Raw genomic sequence first — 19,575 nt, forward strand, 5'->3', positions numbered from 1 at the left:
GTCCTGAAGCCTGATACTTCAGGCTTACAGGACATCAGAACTTATTGAGGTTAGGGGGGCTGAGTGAAGGGAGCTGGCTGTGAAAATAATATTTAAGTCCTGTTTTGAGGCAGCTTCTATTGTGTATGCAATGCAGTGCAGTAATTTCACTTTAGTTGTTTTGAACTCATTTTTAAGAGTACTCTGAACAAATTCCTTGACTGCATGGCTAGTTTTCAGCTTGGAGTCATGTGGCTCTAAGGATGAGAATATGTTGAGGTCTCTAAGGTTCTGGCGCTTGTTGGTCAGGAGGTGACGAATAGGATCTGGATTTGTTGAGTGTGAATTGGGTCTTGCAAATTTGGCATATGAACAAACTGGAGGGACACAAGAGGTACACTTTTGGGCCTGATCTGAATTATCCAGTGTATTGGGTGAGAACTTGGAGAAAGTATCAATGACCTTTTCTAGAAGTTTGGTGTTTGACCTAAGTTCTTCATTGACTGCCTTCAGCTTCTCGTTGTCTATGAGGAGCACCATGGAGATGGTTTCCCGGCTGTTCTACAGTTCTCGTACATAGTTACCAGCTGACTTCGTAAATTTATTAACATCATGGTTTAAGAATGCAACCAGTTTTTTTTATGGAGTATTGCGACAACCTGATGCAGGGGTGTAGAGTCGTCAACATTAACTCTTCCAGGAGGGGAACAGGGAGCTGAGACAGTAAGTTGACCAGATGGCTAGATACCATAGACAATAGCTTGGTCAAGGGCTGATTGGGAAGATAGGGTGGTTGGAGTAGCAGGAACTGAAGAGATACAAACAGTGATACAGTGCTGGATGGTGTTGAAGAGGCTGCTGGAGCAGGGGCAGCTAGCTGAAGGAACCGGTGTGGCAGATGTTTCTGAAGCTTCCTGTGCCAGATGTGATGTAGGAAGTGGTGTAGCAGCTGGGGAAGACATGGAGCTTCTGTGGGCAGCTTAGAGAGTGATGGTGAGGGAGAGCAAGGAGCAGTTGGATCTGGAGGCAGCTGCAGCGACCAGAAGCGACATGAATTCAAATTTGGATTAAAAAAAAAGTGGGTCTGGATGGGAATCTTGGACATCAACACGTGATAATTTACTGTTCTCACCCATCAGGGATGGCCCAGCAGAACAAATTGTCGATATTTCGACCTCATTCTGCTTTTCTTTTTCTTCTTTTTAGGCATAGATCTGTTGAGGGCCTTGGGGGGGGGGAGAACCGGTGCCTCAATCATCTGCAGCATCCTCTGGAGCTAGAGTCTTCATGTGAACTCATAATGGTCAGTGGCTTTCAGCAAGTTGGAGGAATTTTTTTTTTTTTTTCCCTCCACATTTGAGTAGTTTCAAACTCCACTGATTTTTTAGACAGTTCCTTGAAGAGTCAACTGAGAACAGTAGAAATTTTTTTCTACTGTTCTCAGTTTTTCTACTGTTCTCATGTTGTGAGCCACTAAATCATGTGATTACTAATGTCGTCAACAAAAGACTGTATTATCGTATTTTGTCACACAGTCACAGTTCAAATTAAAGCTCAATTATTAATTATCACCTTCAATTAACCCTCTAGTTAACCTAATTTATAATTTTGACATCATCATGATATTTAATAATCATTTTCAAATACTATATTAGTGACCATAGCACAGTAAACAAAGTTCTTCAATCTTCCACTGTGGGAAGAAGCAATGGCTTCCACTCTCTAGTTGTAATTACTGTACAAACGCATAATCCGTAAATAAACAAGCATGAATATCATAGAGGAAGCCATACAATCATACAGAAAAATAGGGAGAACAAAATAAATGGTTAAGATTAAGCTAGATCAGTAGTAGTAATCAAATTAAAAATAACATATAACAACGACCTGCCGAACCTATATGGCATAGCCATTGTGCATGCCGTAGAACAATGCAAAACACAATGCAAAATTTTAAAAGTCGTTATAACTATTAAACGCCTTCAAAGTTCGACATGAAAAACATATCGAAAGACTCACCATCACTAACGGATTCAGAATCACACGAAATTAATCCAAGATATGCTATTATAACCACTTTAATCAACACAAACATTTGTGTTGTTTGTGTTGATTAAATCCGTTCAGTTGCCTTATACAAAGAGATAATCGCCACTTGTCTCTCTCTCTCTCTCTCTCTCTCTCTCTCTCTCTCTCTCTCTCTCTCTCTCTCTCTTGTCGCCTCTGTAGCCAGGTGGGCAGGAGCAGCAGTGCGTAGCATATGCTTCTTGATTAGACCGGGGTTCGAGCCCATGACCACAAGATCCGGAAAGGTCAGGGTATGACCACCGCATATCCCTGGAGCAATATGGCCTTAGTTGCTAATGCTCCTAAAAACCAAATAACAACAACAACAACTTGTCTCTCCTAGTAAAATTCTTATGTATCATTGACTCCAAAACTCTATGACCTTCTTTGTTAACCCATCTGCACTGCACAGAAAACTTTATATCTGACTGCACAATTACTATCAGTTCTTTTTCATTCTCCACCTTCCTTAATGTAGTACCACGCACTTGGTACATTTCTTTTGGGTTACTGCTACCCATATCCTTTGCATTTGTCAATTGTTTGAAAAATTAGGCAGATAGGCTAAGAAGTGGGAACTTCGGTTGCCAGTTCTCAGCCCATCTACCTAACTTTTCTAGATCCTGTTGCTTTTCTAACTTTTCTTTTCTACGAATCATAACTTTTCTAGAATCCTACTGTCTTTACTGTAATTAACAACTCTGCCAACCTTTGTATCATCTGCAAACTTTTCTTAGATAAGCCTGATGTACCTTTGATTAATACAGTCGGTCCTCGTATAACACGTGTTTACATTACACGAATTCGATCATACACGATTTATAAATAGGGGAAGGATATCTTATATAACACGAACCGAATTCGCTTATGCATGATTCGCCTTCGTGTTTACAAGAAATGGCAGTCGAACGCGGAATCACCCCAACTGAACGCAACACGATAGGACTGAAGAAGATTCTGAAAATGTATTTATGTGTTTTATATCAGTGAAGGGGAAACACGTTTCACCATAATAACGTAAAAACCCACACAATTCCAGCTATCGATAATTTGCAATTAGATAGAGTTTACGACCAGTTTATAACAGATTCCACTAGCAGAAACGCAACTGGAAATTGTTTTTATTGTTTTATGGTAGTAACCCCCAGAAATGTGCTTTAGTAAAATGTGAGGTGTTAATAGTGTATTTCGGCCTTTACGGAGTTGTTTATTCAGTTGCTACACGCGGGCAGCTTTGTTTATGTGTATTAAGGGTGCCTCCTCGTTTTGTAATTGTGCTTTAAAAATGAGTAAAATACTTAAAAGGTGTGAAAAGGAAGTGTCCTGGCGAAGACACTGCAGATTCAGAGAGAAAAAAAAAAAAAAGCAATATCGATAAACAGAGGCGGACTGGATCAAAAATTCTTACCCGGGAAAATTTATGGTGGCCTCATACTACGGTTTTATGGCCAAAATCACACCGGCCTCCGGCCCACCGGGGTTTCCCCGGTAAGGCTTATGGCCAGTCCGCCTCTGTCGATAGAGAAAAAAATATGAAATTGTGAAACGCTTTGAGCGAAATGAAAGACCATGTGATATTGCACGTGCTACAGACCTAAATGAGGCAACGCCGAGAATTAGAAAGAATGCAGAGAAAATAAAAACAACCTTCATAGCAGGAACAACTCAAAGTGTAATTAAAATCCATTAGATTAAGACACAAGAATCGGAAGAGATGGAACAGCTGTCTTTTCTATCTGTTTTTCGATTTTCTATCTGTTTGGATAGAAAATCAAACAAAAAACAAGTTTGCTTACAATAGAAGCAAAAGCATTAGCAAATTTTTTATTACATAATAGTTGTAATAAAATACGTAAGCATTTTATTATGACTTACGTATTATAATTTATACTTACGTATTATAAAATACTTAAGTATTTTATTACGACTATTTTATTTAATATAATAAATTTCTTACGAATAAAATATGTATTTTATTCGTAAAAAATACTTTTTTTAGTATTAAAAAATACTAAAAATACTTTATTATAATATAATAAATAATAAAAAAATAAATATTTTTTATTATTTATTATATTATAATAAAAAATATTATATTATTTTTATTACGTATTTTAATCGTTATAAAATACGTAAGTATTTTATAACGATTAAAATTACCCGATTATTTATTGTTTGGTAATGTTTTGGTTCCAAATGTGTGTTCAATCTTGGGTGATCGGCACCTAACTCCACTTTTCCCATAGGGACTGTTGTTTATATTGCACGATTTTGCATTGCACGAGCGTTTCTAGAAACACAACTATCGTGCTATACGAGGACAGACTGTATCTATGTTAAATACACAAAAGAAGAATCAGCCAAGCACCAAACCCTGGTTGACTCCACTAATAACATTTATCCACAAAGAGCAGTGTCCGTTGATTTACCACTCTCTGTTGTTTCCCATTCAACCATCCCTTTATCCATTGTAGCAACTTACCCTTAATGCCATACTTCTCCAATTTGTACAGCAGTCTTCCATGTGCAACAGTATCAAAAGCTTTCCTGAAATCCAAGTATATGATATCAAAATTATTTTGGACATTCAGTTCCTTTGTGGCCACATCATAGTATCCAATCAAATTGGTGAGACAAGACCTCCCTTTAACAAACCCATGCTCTGTCTTAACTATTACTGCAGTCTTGTCTTAATGATCATGCAATGCTTCTTTAACCAGTGACTCTGTTATTTTCCTCGGAACACAAGTTAAACTAACAGGTCTATAGTTACTTGTGTCACCTCTTGAACCCCCCCCTTATGAATTGGTGATACATTTACACACCTCGAGTCCATGGGGACCTCCCCTGAGTCCAAGGAAGCTCCCATAATTATGGCTAAGGGTTTGTTTACTTCCTTTGCTGCCTCCTTTAATATAACTGGATAGATCCTGTCCACCTCAGGTGCCTTTTTTATGTTTAACTTCAACAATTTCTATTCCACTTTGCTCTCAGTTATTACAAAATCACTTATCTCCCTGTTAGATTTTGATAAACTTCTGGCAATCCCCTCTTTGAATAACTCCTCATGTGAATGTAGATGCAAAATATGCATTCAGTTTGTCATCTACCTGAGCATGATCATCAATGGTCAACCCATCTGTGTTAAGTGGTCCAATCTGATTCGTCCCTTTCCTTCTAGAGTTTACATAAGTAAAGAATTCTTTGCTGTTTTTCTTTATATCATTTGCCAAAGCTTTCTCATAATCTGCCTTCACCTGCCTAACCTCTTTTGTGACTTGATTGCACACTAGTTGATATGTGCCATAGGCTTCTGTGTCACCTGATAATTTATATGCATCCTATACATTTGGCATCCATTTAGGCCTGAACTTTTAACAGTATTTCTTAGTTGGAAGGAAAAGCCTAGTAGTCTCCAAGATTATGTTCTCGAAGGCATCCCATTTAGAATTCAACATTGGTAACATCATCAGTTGATCCCAGTGTACAGAATTTAAAAACTGTCTAAGACCCCTATAGTCAACTTTACGAAAGGAAAAGCCCTTCCCTTTACTCTTGATGGTAGTTACATCTTTAAGTAATTCCCATATCGGTACAGTGTGATCACTGTCACCCAGTTGTTCCTTTATCAGTAAATTCTTAATGCATGAATAATCACTGCTAATAATCAGATGAAGGGTATTACTCCCTCTGGTTGTCTTTCGAACATGCTGCTGTAGAAAAAAACCGTCATCCAATAAATCCAAAAAGGTCTTGCTAATGTGCGAGTCACCAACTCACAAGTTACAATCAATATCTGGAAAGGTAAAATCCCCCATTATAAGACATTCTGATTTATGGTCGCACTCTATTTCTCTGCACAATTGATCATTATACTCATCAGATTCGTTAGGCCTATAACACATAACTGCTCTCATTTTTCCTTTCCCAGTGCTTATCTCACACCAAACAGACTCAAAATTACATTCTTCACTTACATTAATTAATTGGATGCACTTCCTTAGATTTTGTGTTTCTTAACTAACAGCATAACCACTCCTCCCTTCTCGCCCTGTCAATCCTTTCTGTACACATTGTACTACCAAATTCTAATTGTGCACTGCTTATATCTGTGTGACACCACATCTCTGATTTCTCAACGATATCTGCCTTTGATGTCTTGACTAGCACTTCAAGCTCATCAAATTTATTAACTATACTACTAAGGCTAAGTAGTAGTATAGTTACTAAAGGTGCATGTGTACTTGCACTGATTTTCATGCAAGTATACATGCACCTGTTTTTACTCTTAGTTACCCTAACACAGTTCATATATTTATTTGTTCCACTATGACTCCCAACAGTCCTGGAAATCTCATTGCCTTGCTTTCCATGCTGCTGCTCATTCTAATAGTGGTGCAAGAATCACTTTTGCCTCTGCATGTGGCCACTGTTAAAATTTTAAACTGTGTATCCCTCCACGCTAGCAGTTTTCCGACCTACCAAAAAAGGCTTCGATAGCGTCACCAAATATTCTTGCACCCTTTCTATTTCAGTGTACCCCATTCCTATAGAAGCAGTCTCTCCTGTCAACAACCAACCTACCAGGCTGAAAAAAATTCTAACCCTTGTACCTTGCACAATCTCTCCAGGGTCGAATGAATTGACAAGGCTCTCATCATATACTCCATACTATCGTGTCTTCATAGAATTGCAGACAATTTCTCATTCAACCCTAACTCGCAACTTTTTTTCACATTGATCTGTACTTTTTGAGTAAATCAGCAGATATCTTGCTCTTAATGTCATTAATTGCAACATGTACAACAATATCATCTTTTTGCCCTTAAAAGATGATATCTGCTCTACATCGTCATCATCTTTTGCCCCTGGCAGACCTACCCTGGTCCTATTCCACCTATCCTTCTTGCATGGTTAGAATGGACCAGAGCTGTAATGCTCAATACGTTCTATGTTGATATCAGTATTTGTAAAATAATAAGAGAAGTTTACCTCAATATAGTACGTAAAACACATCCATATGATACTCTCCAGAAATTAAAACGAAAATCTTACATTAGAGAACAGATAATTAAAAATCGATTTAACACAATTAAAAATAAGAAAATTAATTAAAAGAATTTAACGAAAAAATCGCAAAACAATTTTCCTTCCTGAAGCTGCCAACGCTTTTTGACCATATGTTGCGATCACAGGAATGAAAATTACCAAATGGGGTGAGCATGAATCTTAAATAGGGATTATTTGTTTTCGGCATGCGCATAAAAAAACCCACGAATCTGGATTATTTGTCTTTGCACATGAGTGTAAAAGCCCACGAATCGGAGATCAGATATAGCTGGTGAATATTGACAGAATTCTTGTGTATTTAATTTCTATGGTTTCTGAATTAATGGTCGCATATAAGTACGTTGGACACTAAGTATTTTGGCCTCTTTAAATAAAAAAGTGTTTTCATTAATGGTGGAAAAGCCACTGGTGACACTGCTGTACGAGAAGCACGAACTGAGGCTGCACGTTGATTAACACCAATATTCAGAGGAAAACGCTTTGAACCTTGGTAAGATCAGTTGCAATCACTGCAAGAAATGTTGTTTGCCAGGTCATTAATTTGTATTGCAAACGAGGAAAAGACTGAGCGATTGTTCAGTATAGTGTGTAATTTCTGTATTGGCCTGGGCAAAATTTAAAATTCGGTATCTTTAAAGAATCTGTTAAGCTGTTTGTGCCACTGTTCCACATATAGGACAGAAATAAGTATTTTTGATAATGCTATTGTTGGTTGGTGTAGTATTTTGTATCCTCTCCTTAGCTTGCCCTAATTCGGTTTATTGTAGCAAGGGGATAGCCCCTGTTTAAGAATCTGCTGGTTAATATTTGTATTTCTGAGCCCATAGCAGATTCCGTCGTTGAATATTTAGGCATTTAGAAATTGATTAAAGATAATTGATCTTTTGTAGGTGAATGGGTGATAGCTGTTATAATGTAGACGCATACTGGTGTTTGTAGGTTTTCGATAGATGTTAAATTGGGTTTTGTTCGAGTCCCGAGTAAGCATGAAATTTAAAAAAATTTAATGACTTTGTATCTGTATCCTCCCTTTCCAATGTAAATTTGAGTCTAGAATGAATATTATTAAACGAATGTAAAATGTCTTGGATAATACTACTATCAGTAATAACTAGAACATCGTCTAAATACCTCCCACAGTATGTTTGTTTGTTATTTGGTTTTTAGGAGCATTAGCAACTAAGGCCATATTGCTCCGTGGATATGCAGTGGTCATTCCCTGACCTTTCCACATCCTCCATATTTGGTGGTCATGGGCTCGAATCCCGGTCTAATCAAGAAGCGTGTGCTATGCAGTGTTGCTCCTTCCCACCTGGCTATGGAACCCCCCCCCCATATTATGTGATACAGGGTCGAAAAGGCATCAAATGTTTATGCTCAATCATTGAGAGATAGATCTCCGATATTAAGCTGCTCAGGCTCAATCCCATTGGCCAACCAAAAATTTGTTTGTACACTTTGTCTGAAAGGTGATATAGTTTGCCTCAACTAACAGTTAAATGAATTGAAAAATTTCCTTAATAGGAAGCTTCATATAATTAATCAATATTGAGTTATTATTCACATATCCCAAATAATATCAAATGTGTATTCAACGTTTACATTCGTAAACGTTGAATACACATTTGGGAATAAATTGTCATTGTCGCCAAGTCTACAGTACTTAAGGTTATTAAATAATGTATCATCGTTCTTAATCCCAAATTGTTTCGCCTGTTTAAAGGGTTTTATAATGCTATATACATGTGTGGCCAAGGATGAAAATGCTGAGTTTCTGTAGGAAACAATAGGCCGAATAGGAAATGCAGTCGTGTGTAATTTTACCTGACTGAAAAGTGCAGGAATATTGTATGTTCTGGCCTTCAATTCCCTTAACTGAGCCATCGTAATGCAATAATTTTTTCGATACGTGGTTGACAATTTTATTGTATTGATTGACCAAACTGGTAAATAGTGCTGGGTCTATTTCAAGATAAGTGGAGGTATCTGAAACAACTGAATCTAACTTATTAATATAATCAGATTTATCGAGTATTATCACTGTTTCTCCTTTATCTGTCACCTTTATCTTTACCTGTGTATTCAATTTAAGAAGTCGTGTTTCTTTTATGTTATTGGCCACTTGGTTGGCTTGTTGAATTAATAAATCTTTTTTGTGGAACATTACGGAAGTCCAAATTCAATATCAATTATGCACTGTTTTTTAGGTAGTTTTTGAGGTGGTAAATTATTATTTAATCCTTTTGATAAAAGTTAAATCTGGTGATAGCGAATAATCCTGCGATAGCGAATACGAGGAAAGATTTGTAACCTGTTGATGTGCCGGTTCGTTGAATGCTGGGTGAGGGGTTGTTTGCAGATTAGCTGACGTATTCTGTGGTAGCATGTTTTGTGTATGCAGGAAGGAGGGGGTTGCAATCCCGAGACGATGTGTTAGAATTCTTATAAACGTGTCTTGACCCTCCTGATAATGTTTGTAATTTGTTAACGTGTCTGTTTTTTATTTTTGAATCCTGTGCTTTGCGTCGCAAATCTATGGAGGTCTTCAATACTGACCAATTGTTAGGATGTAGATAATTTTTTAATTTATCGCAAAGCTTCCTAACCTGGGAAAGTTATTTTTGTTTATTAGAATATTGAGATATTAAGGCAAGTTTAACGACATTACACGATGTGGCAAGTTCTAGTTGTTTTATGCCTGAACTTTTCTGATTTAAATTGACCCTGGCAAACATCAGAATGATGTTGTTTTGATAGCAATATTTTAGAAAAGAAATATGGTAACTTTGGGTCGAGTATCTTAGTGTTAATTTAATGTAATTTTGTACCAAGCTGCTCAAAGGGGCTTAGAGGGGAACAGGCATTCCGTGTGATATTAGACACTCAGTCTAAAACACTGATGGATCCAATATCTTTCTATTTCTAAAATAAAAATAACCAGCGTACATATAACTATAAGACTACGTATAAAGTACAATATAGAATAACAATTAGGTAAATAAAAAGGCAAACACATTGCTTTTTCAGAGCCTGTAATTCACAGCTGTAATTTTTAAAGAGAGTCAGTGCCCTCTTAAATGTCACAGCATGGAGAAAGCAAATGAATATAAAACACCATTATGCCTGGCATTTGTGGATTATGAAAGGCATTTGAACCTCATACAGCATAAGTATGCTGTAGAAAGGGATATAATGATTGATGGAGCAGTAATGAAAAGGTAGAGTAATTGAAAAGGTCCAAACAGTAGATCCCCAAGGGATCACTGTTTGGACTGGTCCTTTAATATACTTATCTGGGACAAGTCATCAGCTGTAATAATGATAAATGGCTGGAAGTCAAGAGAAGAATAAATTTTGGATAGATAGCATTCAGGAAACATTCACATACTGAGGAGCAATATCCCACTTTGTCTGAAACGTAAAATAATGAACCAATGTATACTACCTACCATGGAAGTGAAACTTGGACACTCATCAAAAGAATGGAAGAGAAGCTGAGAACGACACAGCGAAGAATGGAATGAATTATATTGGGAATCAGACTGTTAGATAAGAAGAGAAACACATGATTAGGCAGCAAACTCAAGTAAAGGACATTCTTATCAAACAAAAGATCTAAAATGGTCTTGGCCAGGACACATAGCTCAAATGTATGATGACAGATGGACTAAGAGAATAACAGAATGGTACTCAAGAGGAGCTAGAAGAAAACCTGGAAGACAATGACGGAGATGGACAGATGAAATTCATGAGTTTGTGGGTAGTAAATGGTTGGCCATTGCACGAAACAGAAGGAATTGGAAAGTTGCTGAGAGGGATTTCATCCTGTAGTGGATTGATAATGGCTGATGATGATATTTGATTATTATTATTAAATTTGTTTATTGCTCTGCTCAAGAGCCACCCCGTGGACAGCAGTAAGCTAGAGGAGTGATATTTACATTCAGAAGTTAAGGCAGGGACATGTGTCCAGCGGTTAGATGTAGCACACTTAAGCTTAACCTGAAAGTTACAAAACTTAGTGTTTTAAAACTTATTCTATATACTTGAAAGTTGGGGAATACCGAAGTGTCCCAAATTAAAAGAATATTATTTAATAAAAAAGTGCTATAAGTTACAAAAAACATGAGAAAGATGTACAAAAATATAAAGGATTGAGGCAGTCCATCACCGATTGTTGCCCTTGGTATCTCCTCAATCTTGACTCCCTTAGTGCTCACAGCCTAAGGGAGTCAAGTAATAGTCAAAACTTTATTCACTTTATTTTATTTTACATTCATCGAGCCGTGGGAAGCATTATCGTGGCAGTTTCCCTTTTAGTTGTCTGTCACAACTGTAAGTTTGTATATGTGTCAATTAGCTTCTGGCATCTGTATATATGCTGCTGGCAGAATTTATCCAGGTCATTGGCTAGATTATAGCTCAAATCTATCGTGTTTCCTGGCAGCCTGTCTATGAGTCATCCTGTGATTAGTCTGGAAGTGTAAGAAGGTTTGCTGCCACAATCTGTTGTTTCCATGGGGTGACTTCGAGATTGATGTAGAGTTGGGCCCTAGAAATGGTGTACTGGTTGCCAGTCCACCGGTTGAGCCATTTCAGGAGTCGGTTTTTCAGGCTGAGGACCTTGTTGAAGTGTGTTGTGGGGCCAGAGGACCAAATAGTTGCTGCATAGAGAGGTATGGGATAGAGACACCGGACAACATATTTCTTTATCAGTTCAACTTCATGAGTTCCCGTTAGTTCCTGGCAGATTGCCCACATAGTGGAGTACATTTTGGTTTTTGTGTTGAGGAGGTGAGCCTGGAACATCAGCTCCTTGTGTGTGCTTTAGCTTTCTGAATGGGTGATCCATTGATGATAAGATTGATATCATTGCGTGATTTCTTTCAGGTGAAAGACATTTGAACTGTCTTTGCTTGATTAATCTGTAATCTGATTGAGGCCAGATATTGTTGAAGGTTATGGATATTTTCACTTGTATGCCAGGTAGTGCTAAGAACCTGATTTTGGTCAGAAGATGTGATGTAAAGTTTCAGGTCATCCATGTATGATTAGAAGCAGTTTGGGATGACTAGGAAGGGCTCCAGCGCTGCGGCAAATAGGGTTGATGATAGAATTTCCCCTTGTGGGATGCCTCTATTGTTGTTTTGCATGTTGACCGAGAGCTGCAATGTGAGATGTAATGCATGTTGACCGAAAGCTTCAATGTGACATGAGTTGTCTATGCCCCAGGATTGATTTAATGATGCTGTGAGTTCTTCCTGTGATGTTTAAATAATGCTGGAGAATGGCGATTAGTGCTGTTATGTCTATTTTGTCATAGACAGCTTTTATGTCAAAGAAAATAACATCAAGCTGTATCCTGTTGTTGAGGGCCTTTCTGGATTATGGTAAGGGTGAGGTTGCTATTAATAGATCTCCCATTAATCATGGTATGGAGGTACGGGGGCCTGTGATTGAAACAGTGGTCTGCAATGGTGGGCTGAATTGCTTTTTCAAATATCTTGAGGAACCCACAGCCAATGGCAAGAGGCCTGAAATCTTGAGGCCGCTTGGGGTCTCTGCATTTATGGACTAGTCATCCATCTGCCTGAATAGTTCTTCGTTGACATGCATAGCTGCGTGTGGTTTCTGCCAGGTACGCACCCCACAAAGCCGTAATGACTATAACATGGTTCAAAAAGCATTACACGCATTTTACTGCCTTGGAATGGCCTCCCCGTTACAGAATATGAATCCTGTGGAGCATCTTTGGGATGCTACGGAAAGGGCCATTTCAGCTTTAGATCCTCTACCCAGGAATGCAAAGGAATTATGGACAGCAGTGCAGCAAGCATGGCTGAAACAATGCGAGACAGACATTGATAGCCACATACATCCACCACCTTCTCTGCCCACTTCACTGTCGACGATGAGTGTTATTCTGGAAATGCCATATTCTCAATACTCTTGATACTGTCGAATGAGGATAGTGCAATTTCTGTACCATCTCTGTGATGTGACCCATGCAGCAGGCACCCACTATCATCCCTCTTTTAAAGTTGATTAACTCACTACGTTTATCCATACTGACATTGAATTACCATCTACATGAATGCAGTGTTGCAGTGTAGTTATACAGGGTGTTTCAAAAGTGATGGTCAATAATTTAAAGGTCAATTGTACAGACTACAATACGCAAAAAAAAACCTAGTAAACATGGGTCCTTAAGCGAATCGTTTTCGAGATATTGCACATTTCTAGTTGGGATCCATCACAGACTTATTTGTTTAGGTTAGGTTATGCCCATTCTCTCCCTTTCCTCTCTCTCAATGCTCTGAGAGGCGCCTCCGTAGCCAGGTGGGAAGGAGCAGCAGCAGTGCGTAGCACACGCTTCTTGATTAGACCGTGGTTCGAGCCCGTCACCACCAAATACGGAGGATGTGGAAAGGTCAGGGAATGACCCACCGCATATCCCGGAGCAACATGGCCTTAGTTGCTAATGCTCCTAAAAACCAAATAACAACAACAACAATGCTCTGAGATGTAGCAGGCATAATAGTACTTGTCAAAGATAGTCAACATGGAAAGAGGTTACAGCAACGAAGACTATGCGGATATGCACTTCATATATGATGGCAGCCCAACAGGCACCCATTTCATCAGGGTACATCAATGCTTTAGAGAACATGGGTGCTTCCCACATGGAGTCCGAGGAGGTAGGCTCAGAAGCATAACACCTGATATTGAGGAAAGGGTGTTAGAAAGGAATACAACAAAATCCAGGAATTTTGACAAGGAAGGTTGCTCTGCAAGAGCATGTACTGAGTCATAGCAGTGTGTGGTGAAATTTACTTCGCCACTCTGTACCCTACCATATCCCGTGTGTACAAGGTCTCAACAATAGAAACTACCCCCCCCCCCCCTGAGTGAACTTCTGCCAGTGGATGCAACAACAGTGTGTCCTCGGACCCCCTCCCCCCCCAATTTTTAAACATTTTGTTTGGTGACAAAGCTGGGTTTACTTGTGATGGACTTAAATCCTATGAATTTTTGTATCTGTGGTCATGTAAAAAGCATGATGTACACTCACTTCTGGCATTAACACAGTTGAGGAATTGCAACGTCGTGTTGAAGGAGACTTTTAGCAAATCAGAAATTACTCAGGAATGCCTGAGAGGACTCACAACTCAATGCAGAGAATACTACAAAGCTGTGTACGAATGCAAGGACAGCATTTTGAACACTTTTTGTAACATGTAACTTCTGTAAAATCCTGTGGTGTTGAAGCCAAAATTTAAAAATGTATTATCTTATGTTTAATAAAACCATACAATATACACTGAAAGGACAGACTTTGTGAGATACCTGGTTCCTGGGCAACGTGATGCTGTCATCCGCTTCTTGCTAGTGAATGAACCCACTGCTTGGTGGGTATACAGGGTGTTTCAAAGATGATGGTCAATAATTTAAAGGTGAAAAGTAAAAAACTAAAATCAGCAAAAAAGTCCCAGTGATAATGCACATTTTCGAGATAATGCACATTTTCTGTTAAGATCTGCCTCTGACTATGGGAACACTAGTTTAGCAAAAAGCTGTGAATCCTTTGCTAAGCAAAGCTGCATACGGATGACAGCATTTTGAACACCTTTTGTAACATCCTGTAACATCCTGAAGGAGACTTTCAGCAAATCAGAAATGACTCAGGAATGCCTGAGAGGATTCACAACTCAATGCAGAGAATACTACAAAGCTGTGTACGAATGCAAGGACATTTTAATTGGAATTTTAAGTTTAATTTTGATACGTAAGTAGTTACCACATAATTATATATGTATGCAATGCAGAGTATTTTATATGTACAAATATTTGAATATTAAATATTTTGACCGACATTTGTGCATCTTTTCACTACCATTTTATTGATTAGGAAATATCGTATGGCACTGACCGCAACTCACAAATACATATGTTACCTTATGGGAATGTGGCGCTCGCTTAGCGTGGATTCACTTAGCACTCTGTTTTTCTTGAACAAATTATTATTGTTAACCAGGGGTCATCTGTACATGGGGTTTGGCATACTAAATGAAATGGAAATCATTGGGATTAGATCTGAGGCTATGTATATATTATGAAATGTACATAATTTTGCAAATCTTTTTGCACATAATTTGTTTTTATTAATTTGACAGTTCATGATGTATCAGTTGTAAGAAAAGGTGGCAAAGACATGCTGTATGAAATAATGAAATTTTTGTATATGGCTTACACATGGCAAGAATATTCCAGCTCCTTGACATAACTGCCTGAACATTGCCCTCACATACACACTACTTGGATTCCCTCCAGTCACTATCTAGCAGAGTAGAAGCAGCATATCCCAGGGACTCACATGTGGTGAGTATGGGCTTGGCACACCCAGGATCCTGAGCTGGATATCATCATTCTTCTCTTTCTTGGTGATTCCCTTCTACTTCTAACTCTCTCTCTCTCTCCTCTCTCTCTCTCTCTCTCTCTCTCTCTCTCTCTCTCTCTCTCTCTCTCTCTCTCGGGGTAATTCAGAAATATTTTTGGTGGTGTGCATAAGCCTCAGGCTTCCTTGCACCATATGGCCAATAATAATAATAGTACACTAGCCGATCCAGAAGCCTCTATATAGTAACCAATTGGTTCATTTCAGTGGACTATCAGGCTGCGACCACCATTTTAGAGCATTCCCCTTGATATAGAACTCGCCACTTGTTAGTAAGGATGCTGTTTCCTCCATGTTGATTGTTTTAGAACCAGATCTTTTGAGAAAACAAATATTCATTCTCATTTTATTCACCTGTGTTAGCTTTCTTGAAATTGGGCGATGCCCCCTCTTTACCAAATATATAGATCAATATCCCTTACCATCTGCTTAGGAAAACAGAACTCAATTGCACATCAGTATGACTTTCAGAAGAACTGATCCACGTTATATGTACCTATCACAACTAAAGTTAACATCTGCATTTGTCAAAAGATAACTTTTGGTAATGGTATAGCTAGAAATTAAAAAAAAAATAATAAAATATTTAGCATATTTGTGCATTGCCCACACACATATCTTACCCATCTCCATTCACTTATTTATGAAATTTCTCCTCGATAGATGTCACATAAACCCAGTTCACTGTAAGTCATAATTCTTAATTGTAAATCAAATCTTAATTGAATGTCCCCATTACTCAAATATTGAGTCCTGAAGGGATCTGTTCTCATCGAATCACAACCATGTTCATAAAGATAAATTCTATAACACAACAGATGCTGAATAGGTCATCTACTGCATTATAAACTGCCCTATATGTTGATGACTTTAGCATCCCCTTTTTCCCACCACCATTTCCAAAACATGCAAGTAGTCAAAAAAGATAATTTTCAAGAAGCCATCATTAAAGTTAGTACACGTGCTTAAAGCAATGGTTTTATACTTTCTTTTCATAAAACTATTGACATGTATTTCTGCAGGAAAAATAATCTCCATCAAGATGCAGAGCTAAAGTCAGAAGAACAAGTAATCCCAGTCATACCAGCCATTAAATTCTAAGCATTATACTAGATAAAAAAAAACAAAAAAAAAAAAAAAAAACTGACATTTTTTGAGCATATAAAATACCTGAGAACAGTATGCTTAAAGAAACTTAACATATTAAAAGTGTTGTCTGCAGCAATGTGGGGAACTGATTGAAACACCATGCTACACATGTGTTGAACACTAATAAGGTCTTTGTTTGGATTATGGATAATTAATTTATGACTCAGCTAAACCGTGCGCTCTGAAATTGATGGACTCTGTCTACTACAGTGTGTAGCCTTAGGAGTATAGATGTCACCAGCACAAAGTCCGTGTGCAGAAGCATATCAGCCACCACTACAACTTAGGCAATAAAAGCTGTTGCTGTCTTATGCAGCAAAAGTAAAATTCCTGACCATCTGGCTCTAAACTTCTAGATATTCATTACTGAACATCTAGCTCTTTCTAACATTATTTCACGATGTGAATTCAGATTAGAAATTAATCTTGATTGAGTTTAGAAAGAGTAGCAAACCTGACTAAACATCTAGTTCCACCCTGGAATGCAGTGCTTCCAGGCTCCAAAACAGAAGGTGGAGTTGGTGCTGTGGTGAAGTTTCCTCATGCAATCCTGTCACACCGACTACCTACAGAATGTAGTAACTGTACTGCTGAACTTCAGGTCATTTACCTAATATTTACCACATTCATTAAAAACAGCATCACAGATTTGCTCAGTGCAATATAAGCCCTGCATCATACTACCAAAAAACTAACCCAACTAACAAGATAAATTCTGGATTCTGGGCTCTACGAATAAGCAGAAATGCAAATATTAAGATACCACACTACAAACATTATCTTCTGAGCAATCAGCATGAGACAATGGTAGCATACTTGGCAATAAACTGCTGTAGATCAATCAGAAACTATAACTTGTAGTTTCGAGAACTCCCATGGTGATGAAATTGGGAGTTATTTTTTGCTGGAATTAAAAATAAAATTAATAACTAGAAACAGAACCTTTTGTATTATATTTTTAGTTATTTAATGAAATGCATAACTCTTAAAATATCCTTTCTACACTATATTTTTAAAACAAGTAAACAATGTGTGTAAATCTGATTAGTTAGCATAAATGCACAGTTTTTATCAATTGAACCTTTAACTGTGCTTATGATGTGTATTGTTCATATGATTTGAATAAACTAATTCCATGATGTTTATCTGATAGCTTAATATATTATTAGTAATCAAATTTAATTTACATTTTATGTTCTTGCCATTTTTTTTCCAGCATGTCCAGCTTTTGACTCAAAATTATCTGCTGTGTTTATGCAATCCAGAAATGAAACCCCAGAAGGAAGTGACTCAGCTACTGCTTGTTAGTATAATAAATTAATTCACTACTATATAACATTTTCAAGTGTTAAATGTAACAAAACAAAGAATGATCTATTTAGCATCTCAATCCAGTTAATAATTTGTCTAGTTCTTCATTAAATTTATACCAACAATCCACTTCCACAACATGAGATAGATTTGTTTTGCAAATCAACTACCTAATGGTTAAAGGCCAATTTCTGTACATCAAGCTTGCAGCCATTCTTTCTGAGTTTAAATTTATGTCTGTGAAGCCTGTTGTCCACCGTATTGTCCACCAAGAGGATGCCATCAATATACTCACTTCATTCAAAGCCAAAAACACCTCCATCAGATCTCCTTTATCCTGGCTTCCAGACACTGCAATTTGCAGAAGCTTTTTTGCAGCTATTCTTGATAAGAGTGCCCTTTTGTTGTCTTTTTCTGCACCCGTTCCAGCAGATCTACATTCTTCTTAAAATGAGACCTCTAGACTTGTATGTATGCAGTCACGATGCAGTCTAACCATCACTCTGTACAATGGAATAATTACCTCTTTATCGTTGCTAGACATACAGGACCAGATAGATGTGATGTATCAGGTCCTGTGCATCATTGACAAAACTCCATGAGCTCTCATGGTAGTCTGTCTTCACTGTGCAGAGAACTTCATATCTGTCTGCACTATTACCCCCAAGTTCCTTTCATTTTTCACCACACTGAGTGTACAGCCATCAGTTGGTATGCTATTCTGGGATGACTGATACCGCGATGCAGTACTTTGCATTTATCAGTGTTGAACTACAGTAGCTACTGCTCAGCCCATCTGCCTAATTTTCTAGATCTTCTTGGAATGGCATACCATGATTATTATTGTTAAACACCCTGTCAACTGTTTTGTCATCTTCAGACTTAGACATTGTCTGATATTAACATGCTTTTATCAGTATCTTTAATAAATATAGAAAACGACAATGGGCTAAGCATTAAACACTGGGGAACTCCACTACTAATGGTAGCCCAAGAACTGCCAGCAGCCATTTAAAACTACCATGTGTCTTCTGCTGCTCAGTATCCCCTCATCCATAGCAGTTACCTGCCTTTAATGTGGCACTGCTCCAATCTGTAAACCAGCCTTCTGCATGGAATAGTGTCAAAAGCTTTATTGAAACCTGACTGTACAATATCACAATTCATTTTGGCATTCAGTTCCTTTGTTACTTTATTGATCTAATCATATTTGTCAGTTAGGATTGCTGCTTAGTAAGTGCATGCTGTATTCCTGTTTAGATGGCCCTGCATTACTTCATTAATCAGGACTCCATTATTTTCCCTTGAAAAGAATTTGTGTTTTCAGGTCTGTAATTACTCATTTGGCACTTTAACCCCCCCCCCCCCAAGCAATGGAGGAAATATTTCCACATTTCCAGATAATAGGGACCTCTCCTGAATGAAATTTCATAATTGTTCTCATAATTTTGGCTAACCTCTTTTACTTTTTGTTTTATTTTAATTGGATAGATCATCTGTATCTTAATTATGTCTAACATTAACAATTTCTTTTCTACTTACCT

At 37.8% G+C, this 19,575-nt stretch overlaps 1 protein-coding gene across 1 annotated transcript in view; it reads left to right on the top strand.

Moving 5' to 3' along the window:
- mute (gon-4 like protein muscle wasted) overlaps positions 1-19,575 on the top strand; it is a 1,102,179-nt gene that overhangs the window by 399,593 nt on the left and 683,011 nt on the right. Inside the window, exon 13 of the mRNA XM_090389940.1 lies at positions 17,937-18,023. Coding sequence (XP_090246066.1) covers positions 17,937-18,023 — 87 coding nt within the window. The remainder of the gene's footprint in view (positions 1-17,936; positions 18,024-19,575) is intronic.

The sequence above is a fragment of the Mastigoproctus giganteus genome, chromosome 2 (assembly GCF_048544385.1).
Source record: "Mastigoproctus giganteus isolate SK-2022 chromosome 2, ASM4854438v1, whole genome shotgun sequence".
Classification (NCBI taxonomy): Eukaryota; Metazoa; Arthropoda; class Arachnida; order Uropygi; family Thelyphonidae; genus Mastigoproctus; species Mastigoproctus giganteus.